At 30.6% G+C, this 24,955-nt stretch overlaps 2 protein-coding genes across 3 annotated transcripts; both read left to right on the top strand.

Annotated features, from left to right (window-relative positions):
- On the top strand, positions 1-369 carry LOC108455960 (cyclin-dependent protein kinase inhibitor SMR9-like). Its single transcript, XM_053018625.1, has one exon. The coding sequence runs from the start codon at positions 1-3 to the stop codon at positions 367-369; it is 369 nt and encodes a 122-aa protein (XP_052874585.1).
- Positions 370-20,053: 19,684 nt separating this feature from the next.
- Positions 20,054-24,955, top strand: LOC108456988 (calcium-dependent protein kinase 7). 2 transcript variants are annotated; one of them, XM_053018906.1, is made up of 9 exons: positions 20,054-20,174; positions 21,061-21,620; positions 22,485-22,608; positions 22,755-22,898; positions 23,127-23,279; positions 23,365-23,480; positions 23,581-23,748; positions 24,049-24,276; positions 24,370-24,955. In XM_053018906.1, the coding sequence occupies exons 2-9, from the start codon at positions 21,105-21,107 to the stop codon at positions 24,514-24,516; spliced, it is 1,596 nt and encodes a 531-aa protein (XP_052874866.1). In that variant the 5' UTR covers positions 20,054-20,174; positions 21,061-21,104; the 3' UTR covers positions 24,517-24,955. The 2 variants fall into 2 exon arrangements, with proteins under 2 accessions (XP_052874866.1, XP_017611265.1); XM_017755776.2 differs by lacking the exon at positions 20,054-20,174 and adding an exon at positions 20,397-20,704.

The raw sequence follows: 24,955 nt of genomic DNA, 5'->3' as shown, positions 1-24,955 counted from the left end.
ATGGCACCCACCAGCAGAAGAGGCAAAACAACAAGAAAAGCGAGCAAGCCAAGAAGAAGTCATTACAAGAGGAAGCTGGTCAAGCCCACTATTCAAAAGGCATCAGTGTTGGAGGAATTGCCTTCCAACTCTTCCACCATAACTTCAGATAATCTTTCCAAGTTGGAGGGCTCTACTACTACTGCAAGCCCATGCTCTACACCCAAAGCTCAAAGGTTTCAAATACCGGAGATGGATACATGCCCTCCAGCACCAAAGAAGCAAAGGGTTCTCTCCAATTGCTCATTGCAAAGAACACCTGTTGCTTTCTTTTCTCCTCCAGATTTAGATCTCTTTTTCTTCTTTGCACTTAGGGATATCTCAGTGTGATCATGATAAGTGCTAGCTTTTGCATAAATATATATATAAAGACCATTCGATAGTTTAAGATTAGGTGTTCTTCCATTTCATCTTCTTCTTTGTTTAGTTTGATATCATTGAGTATAGTTTAAGAAAATCAGACCTTTTATGAGTGATTTAGGAAGAGGAAGAAGCAGCAAAAGTTGGTAGCTTGCTTACTTTTTTTAGGGGCAAATTTTGTTGGGTTTTCAAATTTGTAGGGTCTGCTAATCACCAAGTTTAGCTGGGGCTCCCGGACTCAATTTAGCTTTAATTCCTTTTTCTTTTTCAAATGTATTGCTGACTTTTGGAAGAATGCAATATTGTAATATGTGGGTGTAATTTGAAGTTTGTTAAGTGTGATATTGTTTATTAAGTCAACTTTAGAAAGTGAAAGAAGAGATAAATGCTGATTGCACAAGTGTGCAAATCCTTCATTATCTTACTATTTGTTTGATTAGATTTTTGTGGTCTATCTTATAAATTTATAGTGAATATCAATGAGTATATTTTTGAGTTGTATGTATTCTTTTACAAACACACAATTACATGGAAACATTAGTACAGATTAAAGACTTAATTAGTGGCTAAATTGGTGACATGGAGGGTCCCCCCACCTCCACCTCCAAGCACTTGATATACATATATATGGACCCCTTTGATTGAGATATGAATAAATAGCAAAGACTTCCACAAAAGGGTCTCCCCCACGTATTCTACTTTTTAACAGGTGTGAAGACTGGGTGTGGGTTGGGGAAGCTGAATAGCTGATCACCCTCAAATTCTTTTGATCAAGTTTTAAGTTTTCCCATTTTTTTTTATCTGCTAACTGCACCCCCAAATTCCCTTGGGATCATGACTACAAGACTACAAGTTTTGTTCATGCCATTGTAGGATAAAATGTGAAGCTCAAGGGGGGATTCACCCTTATTTTCTTTTTTCAGTTTGTTGCTGAGTGAGAAAAGGAAAGGAAGTGTTGGCTTATATAAAGCAATATAAATAGAGGATAGAGATCATAGTGTCAGATTGTGGGTGTCTGCCTGCCTGAGCTAACCCCAGCATTGCTAAGAGAATCCAATGAACAGACTCGTGCGGGTTTTGATCATTGTTACTGTGGAGAATCTCTAAGATATTTTCACTTCATTTCTCTCTTTATTTGTCTTTTATAATGATAAATATAAAGTTGTTAAATTCTATCAATTGGTCACTCTCCATTATTTATCATCAACTTCCCCTTTCAATTATTTATTTCCATCATTTTTCTTCTATTGCATGCTTATAATGTGTTTTTCTTATTACAATATTATTTGGGATTCACTTTTATTGAATCATAACAAAATTATATTATTGGCTACTTATAATAATTTGGTGCACCTGAAGCCATCACCTCTACAACACAAGCCCAAAGTTAGAGTTTCTTTTTTGCATAATAATGAACCTTGTTCATTGTTTTGATGTAAGATATGATTCAAACATTAATTGTCAAAAGGACCAACGACGATGAAGGATACGAAGGAGAAGGAGGAGGAGTAGGAGCTTGCTTCAATTGAACCAAAAAAAAAAAAAAACCCATAATTGATTTTAGTCAATTTACTTGCCTTACTTCAATTACTCAGATTTCTTTTACCCTGTGTTTTGTGCTTTTTTAATCCCCTACTTTTCAAGCTAAACAGATTACTCTATTTAAGATGTAATTGCAGGGCAAAGAAAGGAAAGTTAATTTTGTCTCATGTTTGCTAAATCAAGCTACTTCATAATTTTCTCCATCTTCTCTGTTTTTTTTTTTTTTTTGATATAATTGAAATTCGTTTTATGATTCACAAAGACTGATTCTTTTGAAGATTTATGATTATCCCTTTCAAAATATTATCTTCAAATTTTAAATTTATTTTCTTCTTTAAAAGTGTAATATATCTTACCACAACACACAATATTTATTGATGAAGTGATAAACCCAATATTTATTGATTCCATACTTCATTTAACTTGAAGAGTTGCCTCTCCATTTACTATTTTCCATAAAATGTCAAGCATTAAAGTTTTTTAAATTTTTAATGGAGAGTGTAATGGACATGATATTATGGAATCTAGTAAAAGGTATGGCTGATTGTGATTAATTTGTTTAATTATTAATTTCCTTTTCTTCCTCATAGTTTGCTCATTATGATAATTTTTACTATTTATATATCATTTTTGTTTTTAAAAGAAATTAATTAATTCATTTCATAAATAAAATTATATAATTTAAAATAATAATAATAAATACTCATCATAGACGGTAAAAAGCAAGTTCTATCAACATAATAAATACTTCAAATTAAACATTAATGAAATATTATAACACATATATTGAATACACAACATTAATTATGTTTAATCATAATTATAATGGTGTCTTGCATACATATTATAGTTTATTTTTATACAATTTTTACTTTTATTAATCAACTTTTCAAATCACTAAATCAAAATATATACTAGCTTAAACCAACATAATCTCTCGATTGTTGCAATAATAATAATATAAATTTAATTAACTTTATCATTTATTAAATATGAATATAAACATGTTACTTGTACTTAAATATATGATATCTTATATATTAAACTATTTTCATATTAATTAAACAAATAATACTCATATTCTATCTAAATTGATCAAATCCACTGTCCTATACTTAATACATTTGAAGTACTCTATTATTATTGTTGTAGGTTTAAGTTGCAGCAGCAGTCATTATCAAAGTCACAGCCAAAATTAACCTTTATGGACAAATTGAGATGGTTCACCACAGGGCTATATATATATATATAAATGTAGTTAGGAGTGCACATATCAGTGCCTTGATGTATGATGAGATGACTTTGAAAAAAGAGAATTAGTGACCAACCGATGCTTTACCTTTCAATGTCTCCCCCTTTGTTAATTTGAACTTTTGGAAATGGAATATTAAATAAATAAATAAATATATGATGAAGGGGATGGGATGGTTTGCATTCAATATTCATGCATGTCCCTCTGCTTAATTTCAATGATGAGGTCCCCTTTCCCTTGGAGAACCCACCTTTATATAATCACCCTGCTATGCTCCATTTTTTGTTGGTTATGACTGATATATGCCACTATGTCTGCCCAATCAACCTCTCTCTCTAAACAAACATATATATACATGGATTCATGAGTAATGGCTGGTAAAATGCTTGCTATAATACATGCATCTATATATGTGTATATTAGCCATACTCTCAAAACTCTACTGAGAGTTAATTTCATGGATTAAAATTACTCCACATCTTAATATAAAAAACAAAAAAATTATCAACAAGTGATTAAAAGAAATAGAAATATACTTCTCTCTAGATAGTTAGTCTAAGTTACGAATCTTGAAGTTAACATTATTGAGAAGGCTTTCCCTAAATACTATCCAAGCTAGAACATGACTAATTGACTCAAACTGTAAAACAAATAAAAGAATTATTATATTAAATGTATAATCACAAGTGTTCTCTTTTATTTTATTGTTTGAGACCTATTCTGCTCAAACTGAACTTCATATTCAAGTAAAACCTTTCAATTATGACAACTCAATTATGCAGAATCGAAGATTGGACACTCGGAGATGATATATTATTATTAGTAGCACTTAACTTTCTTTTAACTTAAAACAGACTCTTCAATATTATTTAAGATTTAATTTCATCATTGCACCACAATCACGGTTAACTCTTCTATAATTATTTGTTTAGTATAATAATATTTTATATAAATTATAAACTTTTTCTTAAAAATTTATAATGATTCACAAATAATATATAATTAATATAAATAAATTAAATTAAATTTGATTTGATTTGATATATGTATTATATATAAAACTTTATATATTAAATATGCACTAAAACAATAAAATAATAGTAAAGTAAAAAAAATCAGTGAATTAATGAAAAGTATAATTCAAGATTAATGTAAATTGTTATTTATAGGCTTATTTTAATTCTAGTTCAAGTATATAAATAAATAATATCATATTATTTTAAATAATTTCTTACTTAAACATTAAAACTAAAAATTTGAATGGATAAAGATGTAGGTTAAATTCCATTATTAGTCCCTGTACTATGTGTGAGTGTGGAATTTAGTCATTGTACTTTATTTTGATCATTTTTAGTTCTTGTACTTTTCAAATTTTAAAATTCCAACCCTTACAAAAATGTTAACAATTAAATTATTACATATGTAATGTCATGTCAGTTTGTTATTTTCACATAGTACTCACTGAAAAGATAATTAATGGGTTTAAAAGTTGTTTAAGGCAAGGCTTTAATTTCAATTTTCAAAAGGTATACGGGCTAAAAATGATCAAATTGAAGAATATGCATTAAATCAACTACTTGTGCATAGTACATGATTTTGCAATACTTTTGAAAAATGCTGTGGAAAAGTGCTTTTGAGAAGTATTTTTGAAAAGTTTAGTTTAAGATTTAAGTGTTTAGCATTGCTGTCAAAATGTGGTTTTGAGAAAATAAAATGTCTATTTTAGACATGATATTATCAAGTAACAAATATACATTTAAATAATGTTCAAATTAGTTAATATTATTATATTTTAGTAAGAATATAAAAATAAATTATTATAACTTGTTGTTAATATCTTAATATATGAAATATAAATTTTAAATATTTTAATCAATAAATATTACGTTATTTTTAAATTTTAATTAGAATATATAAACTATATTTTAAATATTTAAACATAACCATTAAATATTTGTAATTAGATATTAACACATTTGTATTATTTTAAATTTTTTATTTTTATTTTAATTAATAATTTTAACAGATTTGTAATTAAGCACCAAGAAAGCACTATATTATTAGAGGGATGAAAAAGTAATTAAGCACCAAAAGTACTTTTGAGAAAGGAAAATCTAAAAATTTTAGCTTCTCCTTCTCAAAAGTGCTTTTGAGAGAAGACAAAAACATCTTTTTTAACACAGATTTTCTTTCAAAAGTGTTTTCAAGCCAAAAGGGCTTTTTTTAAGCACTACTAAACAAGCCTTAATAGTAGAATTTAACTAAACAAATTTAGTTGCTACTATTTAGGTCATGAGTGAAATTTCAAATTTTAAAAAAGTATAAGAACTAAAAGTGACTAGTTCAAAAACTACAATGATTAAAATTGACTAAATATTAGAATATAAAGACTAAATCCACAATTTATACATAATACAAAGCCAAATAAATAATAACATTATTTAACCAAGGATTTAATTACACTTAATATTCATATTGAATTACACTATCATTGTTTTTAAACCTATTTTTTCTATTATTATATTAACAATAAATAAAAATTTTGTATAGATAAAAGTCATATAAAAATTGAATTACATTTTATATTCATATTAAAGAACACTTTAATTGTAATTTAAGCTATTCAAATTTATGAATAAACAATTTTTATTATTTTAAATTATTTTATATGAACATAAGAAATTATTATAATACTAACAATTTAAATTTTGAATTAAACTTTATATTAAATCTTGAATTATTTTTTTTGTAAGGGTGTTTGATAAACTGAAAAATTAAGTATTGAATTTTTACTGCTAAATTCTGTAAGTGCTTAATTTATATTAGAAAATTGTTTGATAAAAGTAAATATTGGTTTATAAGATTATTTATTTTTATTTATAATTTTATTAATATAACATTTTATATTATTTTGGATAGTTTTGGATGAAAACTAAATATGGTAATTTGAATATCTCATTTTTAACAAAATGATAATTTATTTAAATTTTAATAAAATAAAATCAACTTAATATTTTCTATATTGAGTGATAAGTAGTTACCTACCTACCTACCTTATTCAGCACTTTTTTTTATTGAAAATTTTATATTAAGTAAAAAGTTGAAATGATTATTAAACCTATTTAAAATATTAACTGAAATTTTCATTTTCAAATGAAATGAAAATTTTCAATGCCTTATCAAAAACGCCTTAATTTAAAATTTTAAATTAAGAGTTAAAAATAGTAATAAGAGTTAATATTTCTTAATATATTACATTATTAATGTATTTTAAAAATATGATGTGTCATATTATTATTGGATGTTTAAAATGTGACTTTTAAAGATTATTTAATCTGAGATAATTAAGAAGTTAGAAATGAAGGCATAGAGTTAAGTAAGGTTAAGTAAAACTTGATCCGATTTGAAAAAAAATTAAATTTCAGGTTAATCGAATCGAGTTATTTGAGTCAACTCAAATAAGTAATTCGAGTTTCGAATTCGAATCGAGTTGAATTTTACAATTCGAATAACTTAAATAATTCGAATAATTAAAATAAAAAATTGGTGTAAATATTTTTTTGGTCCTTGTCAAGTTTGAAAATGAGTAAATTGGTTTTTCTCTCAACAAAATTACAAAAAAAATAATTTTCAAAGATTCAAAATATTTATAAAAATTCCAAAATTTATATTTTTAAAAATTATAAAAATTTTAAAAAGTTCTAAAAATATTTTAAAAATAAAATTTAGACCTAAATAAGTTAATTAATGATTCAAGTATATCATACTAAAGTATTTTTATTGGGAATAAATTATATTAGGATATCCTAAAAGCATAGTTTGTAGGTACCAATAAAATAGTGTCACCTCATTAAATTTTAAAGATAACAAAGTATTATTATACATTCATCTATAACTAATATCTTCTTCAACTTAATTTAACTTTAATTAAATTACTTAAAATAATTAATTTTTAATTTATAAAAAATATTTTTCTTCTTTTACAAATTTTAATCATTATGTTTTTGTTTTTCAAAAGTTAATATATATAATTTTATTTTGTGCAACCAATTTAAAAAAAATTAGTAATTTTTGTACAATTTTTCTATGTCATTAACACATAATTTTGATAATTATTTTCTCTCAACCTTGAACCTAAAACCCGAAATCTTAAACTCGGATCTTAAACCTTAAACCTTGAACCTCGAGGCTTAGGGTTCAGGGTTTGAAATTTAGTGCTCAAGGTTTAAGGTTTAGTGTTATGGGTTTGGGTTTAATGGTTCAAGTTTACGTGTTATGAGTTTGGGATTCATGGTTTAAAGATTTGGGGTTACACATTCATGTTTAGAGTTTTAGGTTTTGAATTTAGGGTTTGAGATTCCATATTTAGAGTTCAGGGTAAAAATTAACCAAAATTATGTGTCAATGGCATGAAAAAAGTTATTGAAATGTGATTAAATAATTGAAAAGAGACCATGAATCCATAAAATACAGTGCTTTTGAAAGATCCATAAATCAAGTTAACATTATAAAATAAGACTAGTCAAGTTGATTAATTTAAAATTTTTTTATTCTATTCGATCGAACACTCACCCTGAGTTAACTTGTAAAGAATGTGAAGGGAGTGGTGGAAGGTTAAAGGATCCCTAATTCCCATTTGTTTAGAAGGCTATATGTTTAAGTAACTGTGTGATTTAGTGAATGCTGCAGAACATGAATAAGTGCCTTTATTTATTTGCATGGTTATGATGGATGGAGAAGTGAAAGAGAAAAAAGATGAGAAAATACAGTCTCTCAAATACTTTTTTCTACTATATGAATCCATGTTTGCCATGCAATTGCAACTGTCTGTCAATTTCTCTAAAAGAAAGATCAAAAGCTACAATGTCATGCTATCTTTTTCCTTTTGCTTTTTTGTAATCAACATGGACTTGATTTATCATCAACATCATATAATCTTCACCTTAATTAACATCAACCGATTGCTGATTTTTAGTTCCATCTTCTAGTTGTGGTGGTAATGTTAATTACTCAGAAGTTGAGATCATTGATTTCCCTTCTCCCTCTTTTCATATCTTCCTTCATGCATTTAATTTTTTCTGTGGACCGACTACTTTTAAAAGGCATAAAGGCAGTATATACGTATCTCAAGACATTAAAGCCAAGACTGCTATAATCACAGCATCTTCTTTTTCTCAATGTGTTTTAGTAGTACTGCTAAAGTTTCTTAAGGATCAACAATGGAAAAGCTCTGTGAAGCGGAGCAGATTCTTTTCGGTCTGATATGGCATGTCTTGATCAATGCTGCCTCTTCTATTGTTTTCTACTTTTAAATTTTTAATAAAGTAAATTTGGTTGCACCGAAAAAGGAAAAGTTGGAATTCCATTTCTTTTTTCAGACCATCCAAACAGATTCTTCTGGAAAAAACATGTGCCAGCTTTTGTCTAACTTTGCTTAGGCCATTGTATCCAAACCAATCGCTGGGGGCTCTTTAGACTGCTCCAGGGATTCCACTACTACCACTTTAATTCATTGCTCATTGATTTAATAATGCACTACATCATGTTAAATAACATAATTCCATGTTCAACTCAACGGATGCAATCTTAAATTGCTTGTAATGGATGATAAAATGGCTCATTTGGCTTAACCAAACACACCCACACTGCTGTTATAACTCGAATCAAAATGTGATGCTAATGTTTTCTTCACTATTCCATATAATTTGTAGTAATCATCAATACTACTTTTATGCTATGGGGAAAAAAGAAAAAGGGGCATTCAGATAATCATCTTTCCATGTCGTATATACCATACTGGCAGAAAAAAGAAATTGAAATTGGATATTCAAAAATAGGTATCATTAATAACACTCAACACATAAGACATGTAAGAAAGCAAAGTTTTAACATGGTTCCTTTAATGTATATTCCTTCATTTTTTTTTTCTTTTTCTTTTCTTTCCTGGATAAAAAAGCATTTACTCTTATTGGCATCTCCTATTTAGGGTATCTTCTACACTAATCTTTCAGAGAAAGGAGAAAATATTGAGGGGTGAACTTTCAAGGATCACACCATTTTTTTTTTTCCATAACTTTGGACCACAAATGCTCTTTGTTGAATAGATTCTTATGAGGGAATAAAGTATGGATTTGTCTGGAAATCAAACATCCTATTCATTGGAGAGGTAAACAAACTTGCATGGATTGGAGGATAAATGTTTATGTATGAAAGCTATACTTACAAAACATTTACGAGTAACTCATCTTACAACATTAGATTTTGAATTTATATAAAAATATGGTATAATATACTGTGTAACATTTTGATTTCCAAGAGCCTCATTTTTGCACTTTAACTGATCCTAGCACAGCGTCTGCACATGCAGGTATATAAGAAATACAAAGAGAATGTTATAAATCTGCAGACAGTAATAGTGTACGTACGTACTACTTCCCTATTACTCCATCTTTATTTATTAAAGGGATAAAGTAGTAGAATATAATCTTTGACAATGAACAAAGACTTGGAATCTCCATTAATTTTTGTATACCAGAATCCGTGTCTGTATATTAAATAAAAGCTTATGTAGTGCTGTATATTCTCCATTGCTGAATAAGGGGAAGAAACTACTTTCCCTTATTTTCCTTACTCTCCTATTGCTCTTCCATTTTCATTTTTTCTCTTCTTTCCTTTAAACCACATTCAAAGATCAAAAGCACTGATCTATTACCTTTCCTTCTTATGAACATATATCTTCACTGAGGAATAATGTTAAGGGTGGCTTTAGACTTTAAGATGAAAATTTATATGTTAACTTTGGTCCACAGATGCCCTTTATTCAACATTTCTTTAGTAATTCAAGATAAAGTCTAAATATCTTCCCAATTAAAAAAACTTTGAAGCAACATGTTTAATACATTTGAAAAGTTAAATGCTTAATCGTTGTTCAACTCCATATATAAATTTAATTAACCTCAGTCAAATCTTCAACAATATCCTGGATTTTGTTAGTGTTTGGGATGTAGATAATAGTAATGCATAGTATTCTACATTTTATTATCATTGCCATCTGTGCCCTAATTATAATTATACTTTATAGAATTTTAAATTAGCAATAACAATAGTATTGCACTTTTGTCTATCTCAAAATGATAAAATTTAATTTAATACTTTAAAATTATAAAGATATAAACTAGCCATTAAAATGATAGAATTGTAATTTTACTATTACAAAAAATACAATTTAATTTTGACTCAAAAAAATTTCTGGCTTTACTCCTAATTACGATGATACAAATGCTCATTAATTTGTTAAAATATTAATAACATATGCAAAAAGTTAATTGCATTTATATTTATAATATTGGAAAAATATGGGAGAAACTGAAGTAGAGGTTTCCCATATCTACCTCCAACATGTTGAGTCGGAAAAAGTAGAGGAATAACACAAGCATGGGAGGAATATCCACGCAATTTATTAATATTGTGAGATGAGAAAGAAAGGATTGGTTATTGGATATTCTTACTTCCCCAAACATTACTTGAGGAAGGGAAAGAGATGGCTTTCTTTTCTTTTACTTTCAATTTGTATACAAACGCATCAAAGTATATTATTTAGTTGAAAATCTTGCAATTAATCTGAGAAAGAGAATGAATGAAATGAATCTGCCATTTATTCTCTTTGTTGGACAAATTTTTTAATAAAAGTTTGGCCCACCAGGCTTGATTGGCCTGGCCCACCAGGCTTGATTGGCCTGGCACGGCCCAAGCTAGCTTGGGGTAAGCATATTTTGTTCTCCATCTGAAATTAATTAATTAATATATTTTCATTAAAAAATTTTATCATTCGCTTTTTAGTTTTTATTATGAAGTAGTTCAAAAAATTAAATAACTGAAACAGATTAATTTTTTACTGATGTCTTTATTTTAGTAAGGAGGTTGGCTAGTCAGTGGATGGTATAGAGGATCTGTAAGAGAGAAGAGAAAAACTCAAAGGGCACCGGAGTCAAACTCTGGAGCATCCTCTGATGCCTTTGTGAACTAGGGTTTTAGGCTGAAGACAATGTAACATATTGCCTTATTTATAGGCCTTTGATTCTTGCCTGCAGATGAACGAGTAGATGCTCGGATCTGACGCTAAGCTGCTAAGTTACTTCATATTTCCAATGAAGTTGTAGAATCTTCCAGAAACTGATAGATGAAGATGCATGAGAGCTCTTGTACAGGAGGGAGTATTGATGCTCCTATGAGGGAGAATCCCTTTAAGGCTTGGATGGCCTAGTCCTCAGAAGCCAACTCGTTATGGGTTTGTTTACCCTTGGTGGGTTGTTTTTGTCTTTACCGAACTATTGTATCTTAACTAAGCTATATTAGGCGTTAACAATATTCCCGACGAAAGATGGTCTGCAGCAGGCTTCAAAGTTTCTTGTGAAAAACTGGTTACAGCTGCTGTGTCAGGATTTAGGATTTGGGAAAGGTTGTTGCCTTTCCAATGCCTCTGATATCATGAATAAATAGCGCCATATATGCAAGACATTGAATCCTTTGTATTCTTCGGATTTGTGCAATGTCGGACACAAAGGGGTATTACTAGAGGTTATTCTCCTTTTGCGGCATATAGATGTTATTTCTTAGTCTGTCGACATAGAGTCAGTTAGAATGCATCTAAAAGATTTAGGAATATCTCGAGGTTCCTAGGGACTTTACAGTTGAGGGCAGATAATGTTGAAGAGAGACAAAAAATCTTTTGTGTTTTCATTTCCCACTGAATCCTTTCTCTTTTGAGGTTTTGAATTAGTATGGTCTAAACCCTAGCCAAAGGATGGGCCATCCTAGTAACTTACTTCATCCAATGCTGCGAATTTCTCGTGTTGTTCCCCATCTATTTTCATGTAAGCTTAAATCTAAGTGTTGGTATTATCTTCAACCCGAATTTGCGAGTGTGTTCGTGGGTTTGAAAGATTTTGATTGGATGGACAAGGTTGCATTCATCTCCATAATTAGGAAATCTTCGCGTCTAGAATGGGGCTTTAGCGCCTTCTTCAACTTTAAGAACCAAAAGTGCAATGTGAAGCTATCGGTGTCTCCCTCTCTTACGAAATCAATATTTTGCTAATTCACAAATATTGTCTAGGCTGGATTGGTGGAATACTTCATTTGGACCTAACATACTTTGAGACTTTCTCTTCAAGTCTTCCAACAAAGTAAGTATGCCTTCTGTTCTAGTTCTTATTTTGGATATTGGATTGTCTCGTCGAGTCCTAAGTTTTTGGTTGTGTGACTTTACAAGGGGTCGGCTGTAACAAACCGATTTCCAACCGGAAATTTCAGTTCCAAGACTTAATTTATTAAGTGGAATTGTTTGAAAAGTTAAACCAAGAAAATTACAAGTCAAATTTGAGTTTAAAGAATGGAATTAGCTAAAAATTAAAGTGATTAAGTTGTTATAAGAATAGTACAGAATTAAATTATTAAAATTTAGAAATAAGTAAATAGTAATTGATAGTAATTAACCAAATATTTAAAAATTAAGCAAATTAACTATTGTGAACATATGGATGGTGGATAGAATATCCTTTAAATTCCACTAAGTAAATTATAAATGATTAGTGGTGATTGATTTTAAAGAAATTAATTTAATAAATTATGGTTAAAATTTAAATATTTAATGGAAAGAATAAGAGAAACAAATGCTAAGAAAAAGGGATTGTCATCTTCATCTTCTCTCTTTCACGTTTAAAAAAAAAAAAAAAAAGAAGATGAAGAAGTTTTGCCATATTTTCTCATTGCCGAACCAAAATTTAGAGGTAAGAGATGTTTCCTTTTTAATTTCTTGAAGGATTTCTAACATATGATGATAATTAACATTACAATTCAAAAGGTTGTAGGCATTTTCTCCATCAGAAATATCTTCTAGTTGGGGACAATAAAAATAATGAGAAGATATATAAACTTTTTCCATACAACAGGGAATTCGAAGAACTCCCCTAGCTTTAGTTTCATCAGAATATGCTTCTTAGGATCTAGTTTCAACCTTCTCATCCCTCAAGAAATAAGTTGCTTAGTCCCCTCCCTTCAAACCACAAGGTATACCCTCTCAAAGTCTTTTTTCTCCTCAAAGGTATATATATATATTGAAACAATGACACGAAATGTCATATCCTTCTCTGCCTACATTTGATCATGAATCCAATTATTAACCACCAAGAGTTCCTAACTAGCTATCTGTGTACCAAATAGTAGAAATTCAACAAATCCATAATAAACTAGTGTGGTGGGAAGTGAAACCCCACCTCCATAAAAACTAGCTGGAGGTACAATTTAGGCCTCCCTCCTCTGAAAAGTGGCCTAAACATAGACTTTTACTTAGGATGTCTTGTAAGAAGACCCATGCATCTTAGCACCTTTCGCATCTTGTAACACCCTAATCTCGAATACGGAGTACTCGAATACTAAGGCACTACATCAGGTCACCGGAGTAACCCATCAAAATTTTCAAATAATTTTAAAACATTGAAATACATTTTATATAAGAAAAAATACCATACATAGTTATACTGAAAATAATAATAAAAGTAGTTATACAAAATATGTGGAGCTCCAATATCATTGTATATCAAAATAGTCAAAATAACAAAAAATGATAAATGAGTTACAGACCTACAAAAAAAATACAAGTAAGGCCTTAGAAATACAATGCCCACTAATAGATAAGGTACTATACTCTGAATACGTGATGCTAGGAGTCTCTCGTTGATGATGTTTCTCGGACACGAATAAAAGTCTACAAATCTTAACATTAAGAAAATTCAAAGGCTAAGCTTTACAAGCTCAGTGGTACACAAAAAATCTACCATACTTCAAGCAATTCATAAATATAAGCATGCAAATCAAATGTATACATAAAAACATGACATGAGTATCGAGTAATTAAAACATGAGTCATTAAATCTACATAACCAAATCGCTTGCATATCAAATTTGTCAAACTTATTAGATTGCACATATTGCTCAAATAATAGGCTATCTGGATAGTCTCGCGCCACTCATGGTCGCTAGTCAAATAATTAGGGTGTCTGTGGGGTTATCCCGAGTGCCACTCATGGCTGCTAGTTAGGTTAGAGCCCGAAGGCTGAGCGCAAACAAAGCATCAAACATATAATCACAAAAAATACAACCATGACATTCGAGTCTCATACTCGTTTCAACTTGCTTATCATTCCAGCTAAAATATTAACTAATGAGATGTGACAGTCTACTACCTTAACATTCTGACCTTTTCTCATTCAAAAATTTATAACTCTTAATATATAACTCTAAATCGAGCACCGTTTGTTTTAAACGAAACTAGACTTCTATACGATTATAGATATATAAGGCTCACTTCCTATTTTATCTTGTGAAATTTTTGATGATTTTTCAAAGTTACTGTTAAATCTATTTTATAAGAATTCTGCTGCCAGATTTTTATGACCTTTCAACACTCAAAAATTCATATCTTTTAAAATACAAATCAAAATCGATCAACGTTTGTTCTAAACAAAACTAGAACTCACGGTTACAATGATATATAGATCACTTCTAAATTATTTTTACAGAATTTATGGTGAATTTTCAAACTTACTATTCATGTAATAATTTGTTTCTAGCATATTTCACAACTAAGTTTTTAGCTTCATTTTAAATCATCCAAACAAGATTTCCATCTGAAGACCTATAACATGCATTCATTATCACACAAACATCATATTTATGACTTATCAAGAAGTATAGGAGAGTTAGAGGGTACCACCTTGATGGAAGAACACCAACAAAGTTTCTTGCCTAGCTCTCCACCACTTTGCCTTTACCCTTAGCTTTAGAAGATTCACCACGCTCTTTAACTAATAACCATGTAACACACAAGATTTTCCACAAAAAAAAAAGAGTTGATAGGATGTAAAAATACATACTTTAAATAAATAAATAAATAAAAATATGAGAAGATGGGTAGAGACTTCCTCAAACTCAAACCCTTCCAAATACCCAAAAACCTCCACCTTCATCCTTGATGAACATAGATATATATATTTTCTTCCATGGAACTTTTTTTAAAAAAAAAATAGATCAAGACCCTTACCTTCTTTGAGAATTGAAAGATGAAAAAAAATGGTGAGAACTCACTCAAATCTCTCTCCCTCTACATGACTTGTTAAGGAAAAATAGATGGAGAAGAGAAGAAAAAAAATGAAGAAATGTAAAAGGAAAAAAAAAACAATAGGGTGATTATAGTATAGAAAAAAAAATTAGGGACAAATTCATTTTATCCCATACCTCAATCTACCAAACCATCTTTTCTCATTTATTGGGAGAAGATTTTTATTTAAAAAATGGTAAAATACCATTTTAACCATTCATCTTCCCCCTACTTCACATAAGCTTCCCAACATACTTAATTTTTTATAGAAAAGGTCTAAAATTCACCCAAATTAATTCCAACAAAAACTTAATCCCAAAATAAATTTATCCGTTGCCAACCCAGGTCAACACTCGAATGATAACTCGAGAATTTAGAGTCGTTACACATCTCTTGTTCTGTCATCATACACTTACACTTGACAATCGCTGCTGATTCATCATAATCCCTCATATGTTCTAGGATTTGCCCCTTTTGGTTCTTGACTATTGGAGGTTTCCTGGAATCAACTATGGCTGACTTATTACTCATTGCTACCACCTTATTATTGACAATAGAAGACCTACCTCTACCTTTTTGCAATGGAGGTTTGTCAATCCTCCCTCTTTTGCTTGCAAGTTTGACAATTTTCTAAGATTGCAAAAACATCGAGTAAAAAGGAAAATTTCGAAATGACAAAAAAAATGAATAAGAATCTCAAGCAACTATTTTGGAACAAAAAAGTAGCCTTAGGAAACGTAGAAGAATAATTTATAGATTTTTTAATTATTCTTTATAAATATGTCATTTTGAGGACTTAAAGTCATGACCCTCAGCATCTGGCCACCTGAACAATGTTGGATGCTCCTTATCATGACCACTGTTCCCTAAAAGAATGTAACATTTTTGATAACTATTTAATGATGCTTCACCTTCTCTGATTGGAAAAGCTTTTAAGGGACCTACAAAGTATGTCTCACGAAAGGTCACTTTATAGCCTCTTGCTTGACCCGGAGGGGCTATTGTTATATCACTTTGCCAAGAGGACATGTGTTAGCCAAATAAGCATTGTTGAATCCGCATTGACTTCTTGAGCATGACCTCTCATCCCACCTCAAATGAAACTAACCACTCGGGCTTAAAGGTGAATGTTATCCTAATGTAAACACGCTTCCAAGAAAATAAAGAATCTATTTAAGCTTGATTACCTCATATTGACAGAATCCCATGATACGTGCCTATGATTATCCATTACCCATTTAATGGGATTGAATGCTTATTTAGCCATGTCATACCAGTGGACAAGGGGACCTCTAAAGGCGATGCTAGAAAATTTTTTTAGGGGGCAAAATTAAATTGTAATTTTTACGACAGTAAAAATGTAATTTCACCATTTGAATAGCTTATATTTTTATAATTTTTAATGGATTAAATCAAATTTTTATTATTTTTAGGGGGCGAAATTAAATTGTAATTTTTACTATAGTAAAAATGCAATTTCACCATTTGAATAGCCTATATTTTTATAATTTTTAATGGATTAAATCAAATTTTTATTATTTTTAAGGGGGCCAAAGTACAATTTTATCATTACTAAGTTAAAATTTTAAAAAATTTAAAGGGCCTAAATGAAAAATTTTCCATTTTAGGGGGGTTAGAGCCCTTGCCAGCCCCCTAAATACGCCCTTGGAGACCTCTCTTATAAATTCCCCCACAAACTATGACCCTAAAGTTACTCTGAGCACCTGTTTTCTCAATCAACTTGTCCTCTTGTCCTTGTATCGACTCTCAACCTCTACAGGTGAATCAACCTCCATCATCCTCCCTAATCTCCTCATTGTCCTCCTCACTTGTTGTATTATGTAGCAACAAAGGTCTTCAAGAAATAATTAAGATTGTATTGAAAGGACTAAATGTTGGTTTGATGGTGAGGCCAATGTCCATCAAGGCAAATCCTCATGCAAGCTTTTAACCTCGCACGAATAATAAATGTGTTGTACAAGGATGATGATGGATTCACAAAGCTAGAGATATCTTACAAACATTACATCACCAAAGTGCTAATTGATGTGATAATCCTTGAAGAATAGGATATGCATGGCGACTACTCTTTTTCTCTTATGATGCATATTGTTCCTTATTGGTTTGACAAATTATTAGTGTTGTTGTCTTGCTTTAAACAAACATTTTTCAAGTTTTTGTTTTAGTTTTTTTTCTAAGCTAAAATTTTACTAATAAATAGGAGATCACAAAAGTAGCATAACAAGGAATGCAAAAGCAAAAAGTTCAACACCTTCTACTAATAAAATCCCCATGCAACGGTCTGATTTTTAGTGGTACTAAAAAATACGATTTTGAAATTTCATTTTCGTAAATTGAGTCTGTAAATATTAAATATGAATATTTGTGGAGATAAAAAAATATATTAAAAATTGGTCCATAATTTTTGCTGAATTTATAGTTAATTAAGGCTCAATGACAAAAATGTAAAAGTCTACACCTAAGCATGTATAATAGGAGTGCCTCACCTATAAACGACATATATACTAGGGGTGTTCAAACGATCAATTCAGTTAATAATCGAACCGAATTAGCATTAACTAAATTAATCAAACTTTTTAATCATTTAATCATTACCAAACTAATTTTTTTAAAAAAAAATCAACAAAAGCGAAATATTCAGTTAATTCAGTCGATTAACCAAAATTGATATGTTTTTTTTTTTTTAGTTAAAACAATTATAAAACATATCAAACAGAAGGACTAAAACTCAAAGTAAGACCAAAAGCTTACCACATCTTAAACCCAAAATCATATTAGCTAAAAACCTTCAACCTTCATTTTTCCAATAGTTGAAAAGAATTCTAACAAGTTTTCTTAATTCTAATTTATATTTACATATATAATTCAAAATGACCTACTTGAATGCCAATTTTTACTTTTTCAATCATATGGCATTTCCCAAAAGCAACGTTCATTCACTGAAAGCTCTACCATTCCCCACATTTTAAACCACCATCGAATTTTCACACATAATTTGAAAAATCATAAAAAAAAAAAAAAAAATTAGAGTTCTCCTATTAAACCCTAGAAATTTGAAAAATAAAAAATCCTTCACATTTCTCAGAACTTATCTCCACTTTGAAGTAAAATGCCTAGCTCTATCAAACTTCTATCAACCAAAATCCCCGACACTTTTCCTTCACTTCCTCGGAAACAAAACAAAAAACTAATCTCAACTAAAAATACATTCAAACACTTATTTCTAGTCTAAAAGTGAAGCAAAGGAAATAGAAAAATAGAAAAAAAAGAGGTAAATATATAGAGAATGTCTGTCAAAAAAAGCGAACCTCTTCTTTAGCAAAGGGTGTGAGTTATTAAGTTATTTTCATTTTTTTAGGAATTGTATTTTTTTATTAAATTATTTATTTAATATAATTTAATTTTATAATTAAATTAATTATTTGAATTGAGTTTAATTTTAAATGTTTATTTGGGTTGGGTTAGTAGGGGGCCTATGCTGGATAGTGGCTGGGACTTAGGTGAGCTTTGGGTAGTAGGCTGTTAATATATATATATATATATTTGTATGATATATATTATTTATTTCGTTAATTATTTGATTTGAGTTGAATTAATTGATAACTAATTTTTTAAAAATTATTAATTAATCTCCGATCGAATTAAATAATTAACTAAATTAATTGATCTTTATCGAAATTTAAACATATAAGTCATTGGTTGAAAGCACACAATATGCAAACTCTTTTATTTTTATTATGGGAAAATATTCTCCCTTTGCAACCTATTTAGAGGGCTGGTAAATATTTTACAAATTTTTTTATCACAAAATTGAAAAATAATTTCAAAGGTACTCATAATGGGTCAACTCCCACCAAATAACCCTTGCCATATTTCTTTCTAGAGAATTAATAATTCTCCATAGTTTCAAATAGACCTGCTTGTTCATGGGCTAGGCTATTTGGCACAGTCCAAATGCTCGCCTGAAATGTGAGAGGGTTTAAATAAAAATATAAGACTGAAAAATGGGATTGGACAAAAAAATAAGGCCCATTTAAAAAATAGACTGGGTCTCAAGTAAGGTATTTTTGACCCGGGTCTAGCCTGAATTCACTAAAGGACAAAAAAATTTATTTTTTTATTTTTAATATTATTTTCTCCTATTTTACTATCATTTTACTATTATGTTGCTACTATTTTGTTGTTATTATTTGGATATTGTATAAAACTTATTTATTGTTAATTTTGTTATTATTTTAAAGACATTTGTTAATTTTGTTATTATTTTATAGGCATTTTCTTGTTAAGTTGTATCTATCTTAGTGTTATTTAAGTATATATATATTTTTAAAATTTATTTTTAATTTATTGGAAAATATTTATTTTGATGTTTTAGTATTTTGATGTATTATATATATTTTAAAATTATATAAAAATAATATAAAAATTAATATGGGTGGGCGAGTCAAGCCGGATTTTAACATTTTTGTCCGGACTAAGTTTAGACAAAATTTTTGACCTATTTTTTGGGCCGAGCCGAACCTAACAAACGGGCTTAAAATTTTAGTTGAACTCGATCTAAACCTGGCCTAGGCGATGCAAACCCTAATTTCAAACATCCTTTGTATCTCACAAAGGTACCCTAACTTAAACATAAGCACGGAAAAGTCCAAGCAAAGATGCCAAAATTTGACCTAAACAATGTTCTTAAGTTTGGATTAATCTAAAAGGTTGCATTATAAAAATCTTAATAATCATTCATAAAAAATCAGGGGCTTTAAACTTTTAAACTCTTCTCAGCCTCCAAATTTCCACTTGAATTTGGTAAGTCCATCTCCTTCACCTCTCTTTCATTTTTTTTCCATTTCATTTAGAACTAATATATATATATATATATATATATATATATATTGATGAAAAGTACTTTTATCTTTTTTTCTCTAAGCAGAAAACTTCCATTTGGAATTAACAATAAATAAAGAGAATTTTCACCTTTTTTTTATTTTTTTATTTTGAAGTTTGGGTAATTTGCAACAAAGTAATAAAAGAAATACAAAAAAATCAACATATGTAGAGTAAAAAAAAGAAAACAGAAGCGACTTCTTCTTCTGTCTCTCTCTTATTTGATTCGAAGAGAGAGAAAAAAAGGAGAGAGAGAAAGTCTTTGCAAGAGAGAGCTTTGACTCTTTAATCTCTTTCTTTTAGCGGCATTGATTGAATCTCCTTCCTTTCACATTTCACCCCTAAAAAATAGAAAACCTTATCATTTTGCTGGGCACTGGAAGGGGTTCCATTTTCAAAACCCTGCTGGGTTACTTCAGATTTCTCAGTGCTCAAATTTGTTAGAGAAAAAGGTGGGTTAGTTAAAAATGTTTTCCTTTTGTTATTTATTGTCTTTGTTTTAGTTGATCCCCTTTTTTGACAGATTTTCTGGGACTTCTTTTTTCTTGTTGGAGAGGGTTGTTTGGACTTAGTTGATAATTTTATTTTTCTGGGTTGGTTTCTGTATGTGAAATACCTTTCATAGTTCCAATCTTCCAACTTTTGGAGTTTCTTTAATTTTTACTTTTGCAGAAAAATTCAATTCGAAATTACCTTATGCTGTGGATCTAAGCTTTTGACTTTGGCTATCTATGGTTACCTCTTAAGAATCTGAATTTGGTTCCTTATTTCGTCCGTTTAGCTTACGGGATTTTTCATGAAATTTCAGGAAATTTCGAAAATAGTTGAGAGCCGTTGCCTTGATTTTGATTCATGGGAAATTGCTGTGCGACTCCTGGTTCTCCTGTTGAGAAGAACAAGAAAGGGCAAAAAAAGAACAAAGCGAACCCATTTTATGGAGATGAATATGCTGTCTCCAATGGATCTGCTACTACCTTCAAGCTAAGGGTTTTGAAGGAACTCACTGGTCAAGATATTTCATCTCAATATGATCTGGGTCGTGAGCTGGGGCGTGGTGAATTCGGGGTAACATATCTGTGCACCGATGTGAACACAGGTGAGAAATATGCTTGTAAATCGATATCCAAGAAGAAACTCAGGACTGCTGTGGATATTGAGGATGTGAGGAGGGAGGTAGAGATTATGAAGCATTTGCCCAAGCATACTAATATCGTGACATTGAAGGATACTTATGAGGATGATGATGCTGTTCATATTGTAATGGAACTGTGTGAGGGAGGAGAGTTGTTTGACAGGATTGTTGCAAGGGGACACTACACTGAACGGGCTGCTGCAGTGGTTATGAGGACGATTGTCGAAGTTGTTCAGGTTGAATTCTGAACTATATATATGTTGTTGAATTGGCATAGTCTTGCATTCTATGTATGGTCTTACGTGAGGTCAGTTAGGAAATACTAGTGATCCAATTCAGTAAAACTAATATCCCATTGGCATATAGCTCATTATAAAATTATTGTGTAAAGCAAACAATTTACAAACTTCAAAACTTGTTTTTAGGATTATATTTATGTAAACATACATAGGTTTACAAAAAAAAGTTCACACATTCCAATAAATTGTATATCGTTTCTACTAAGCGAACTGGAGAAAACTACCCCTATTGAATGAGGTATTACAGAGGTAGCGAATTGTGTTCTAGTTTCTGTTCCTCATATGGGAATGATCTGCTTTCTTGGTAACATTGATTTTTCATATGTTTGCTGTAAAACTAGTTTAAGACTTTTAACATTACAGGAACCCCAGGTCTAGTTTTTCAATTTAGTTTCTAAATATGTTTTCAATGATAAATGGGCCTCTTTGAAGTGAAATTATATACTCAATCCATTTATTTGGTTCATTTTAGGTGGTTTGGTGTATAATCCATCTTTTTGATGTTATGTTTTGTACTTGATAACCCATTTGGTAGATTGAATCTTGTCATTTCATATAAAAGCCACATCTGTGTACAAGTCCACGCATTCCTTCTGATTGCTTAACAGTTATTTGTGAGAAAAAGATAATTTTTAATAGTTCAAGGTAGATAATAAAGAAATGAACTCTTATATGTACTTCAACTTCTTTTCTGGTTTCCCCTTATCGGTATGCAATTGCACACACTTTTCTCTGTCTGGATAATGGTACTTTTATTTCAGGTGAAGATAAATAACTGGTTGTATTACATTTATGTTGCAGATGTGTCATAAACATGGAGTAATGCATCGTGATCTCAAACCAGAGAATTTTCTGTTTGGAAATAAGAAGGAAAATGCGCCATTGAAGGCAATTGATTTTGGGTTGTCAGTCTTCTTTAAACCTGGTATTGCATATTAACTATTGGCTATCTCAACGTTATAAGTGTTTTTGTACTTTTCCAATCTTTGGTGGAAATTAATTTAGGACTGCTTCAGTTATCTCCTTTTTATATTTATGCTCAAGCAGCTCAAGAATGCTCTCTTTTAACAGGTGAACGATTCAATGAGATTGTGGGAAGCCCATATTACATGGCTCCAGAGGTTCTTAAACGTAATTATGGTCCAGAGGTTGATGTCTGGAGCGCTGGAGTTATCCTCTATATTTTACTTTGTGGTGTGCCACCATTCTGGGCAGGTTTGTCTTTCTATGAGATCATGAAGGTTATATCTTGAGATAGATATAGAGACAATGTGTGCATCCAGAGTACGGATAAAGAAAAGAGAGATATAAAGAAAAAAATTTTAAATTATCTTTAATATTATGTATCAGGAGTTTGATGTATTCTTTTGCATACGGTTCACTATCTACTCTTTTACTTTTAGAAAAATAGATATAAACTACATTTCTCGTGTTTGCATACAGAGACTGAGCAGGGGGTGGCACAAGCAATTATTCGCTCTGTTATTGACTTTAAGAGGGACCCATGGCCTAAGGTTTCAGATAATGCAAAGGACCTTGTAAAGAAAATGCTTAATCCTGATCCAAAGCAGCGTCTTACAGCACTGGAAGTGCTTGGTAACCTTCTATAAATGTTACATGCTTTATTTATGTTGATATATATTTTATATGCATGAAAAATCATCCCATCTATTGTATGCAGAACATCCATGGCTACAAAATGCCAAGAAAGCACCCAATGTTCCATTGGGTGAGACTGTGAAAGCTAGGCTCAAACAATTTTCTGTAATGAACAAGCTGAAGAAGAGAGCACTAAGGGTAATAATCCAAATAGCTGTTGTAGTTTTCATGCTTTTAAGTTGCATGGACCTATAGTTTCTACATTTAATGACTGTACTGTAATTAATTTGATTTCCAGGTGATTGCTGAGCATTTGTCAGTTGAGGAAGTAGCTGGCATAAAAGAGGCTTTTGATGTTATGGACACTGGAAAACGAGGTAAAATAAACCTTGAGGAGCTTCGGATGGGGTTGCAAAAGCTTGGCCAACAGATTCCTGATGCAGATTTGCAGATCCTAGTGGAAGCTGTAAGATTATATGACCCTTGTATTTTATTTCTGATCCCTGCCTATCTAAGAACTTATGACTAATGCAACCGGTATGTGTGGTTGTGGGATTGGAGGATGATTGAAAGTAGGCTCCTACATGCTCTACTGTTCCGTTGGATTCTTCTCCTTTTGGGGGACAGTTCTTGCATGAATTCTATATTCCGCTCCTTCATTCTGTTGCATAAAGTCTGTTTACACAAACCATATCATGTCCTATAACGTTTCATATTTAAAACTTCTAGTTTCATCAATGTAATAACTGCAATCTGCTTTTAACAGGCTGATGTTGATGGTGATGGAACTCTGAATTATGGAGAGTTTGTAGCAGTTTCAGTTCACCTCAGGAAAATGGCGAACGACGAGCACTTGCATAAAGCTTTTGCCTTCTTTGATCTAAATCAAAGTGGTTTCCTAGAGATAGAAGATCTGCGAGATTCCTTAAACGATGAAGTTGATACCAGTGAGGAAGTTATCAATGCCATTATGCATGATGTTGATACTGACAAGGTGACAATCATCTCAAAACCACTTGAACCAAAACATCTCCAAATCGTTAATCCCATTTAATTGGAAGTTAAAGCTTATTCTTTTATGTTGTAGGATGGGCGCATAAGTTACGAGGAGTTTGTTGCAATGATGAAAGCTGGTACTGATTGGAGAAAAGCATCCAGACAATATTCACGCGAAAGATTCAACAGTCTAAGCTTGAAGTTGATGAGAGATGGTTCATTGCAATTAGGCAATTGAGTACAATTCTAATGGAAATGAATGAATCAAAGAGCAGTAAGTACCCTTGCTGTGGAAGGGGGGAAAAAGAGGGAAAAACAAAGATTATCCTTGATTTTTGTTTGGTTGAATATCGGTCAATTTCTTTTTAATTTTCCAATTTGTTGTCAAGTGGAACCTTTGAGGTGGATAGTGTTAGGTTGATGTCATGTGTTATATATAGTATGATGAATTCGGAATCATTGTGATGAATTAGTAGTTGAAGAACTTAGATGGAAATTAAGTGATGGTTAAATATGATCCACAATTTTGGTTGTGGTTGTAAATATGAATGTGACTTAGGCTTTAGTCGACAGTCTGTCAACATGTCTTTATCGTTAAGAAAAGAAGTCTCTGTATGTCTGGTATTCAATTTGTCTGTTTCAATTGCTTTCATTGTGCTGTCTGTTAAAAGATACAA

The sequence above is a fragment of the Gossypium arboreum genome, chromosome 9 (genome assembly GCF_025698485.1).
Source record: "Gossypium arboreum isolate Shixiya-1 chromosome 9, ASM2569848v2, whole genome shotgun sequence".
NCBI lineage: Eukaryota > Viridiplantae > Streptophyta > Magnoliopsida > Malvales > Malvaceae > Gossypium > Gossypium arboreum.
The sequence above is the reverse complement of the archived record's forward strand: the minus strand, read 5'-3'. Positions and strand labels throughout refer to the sequence as shown.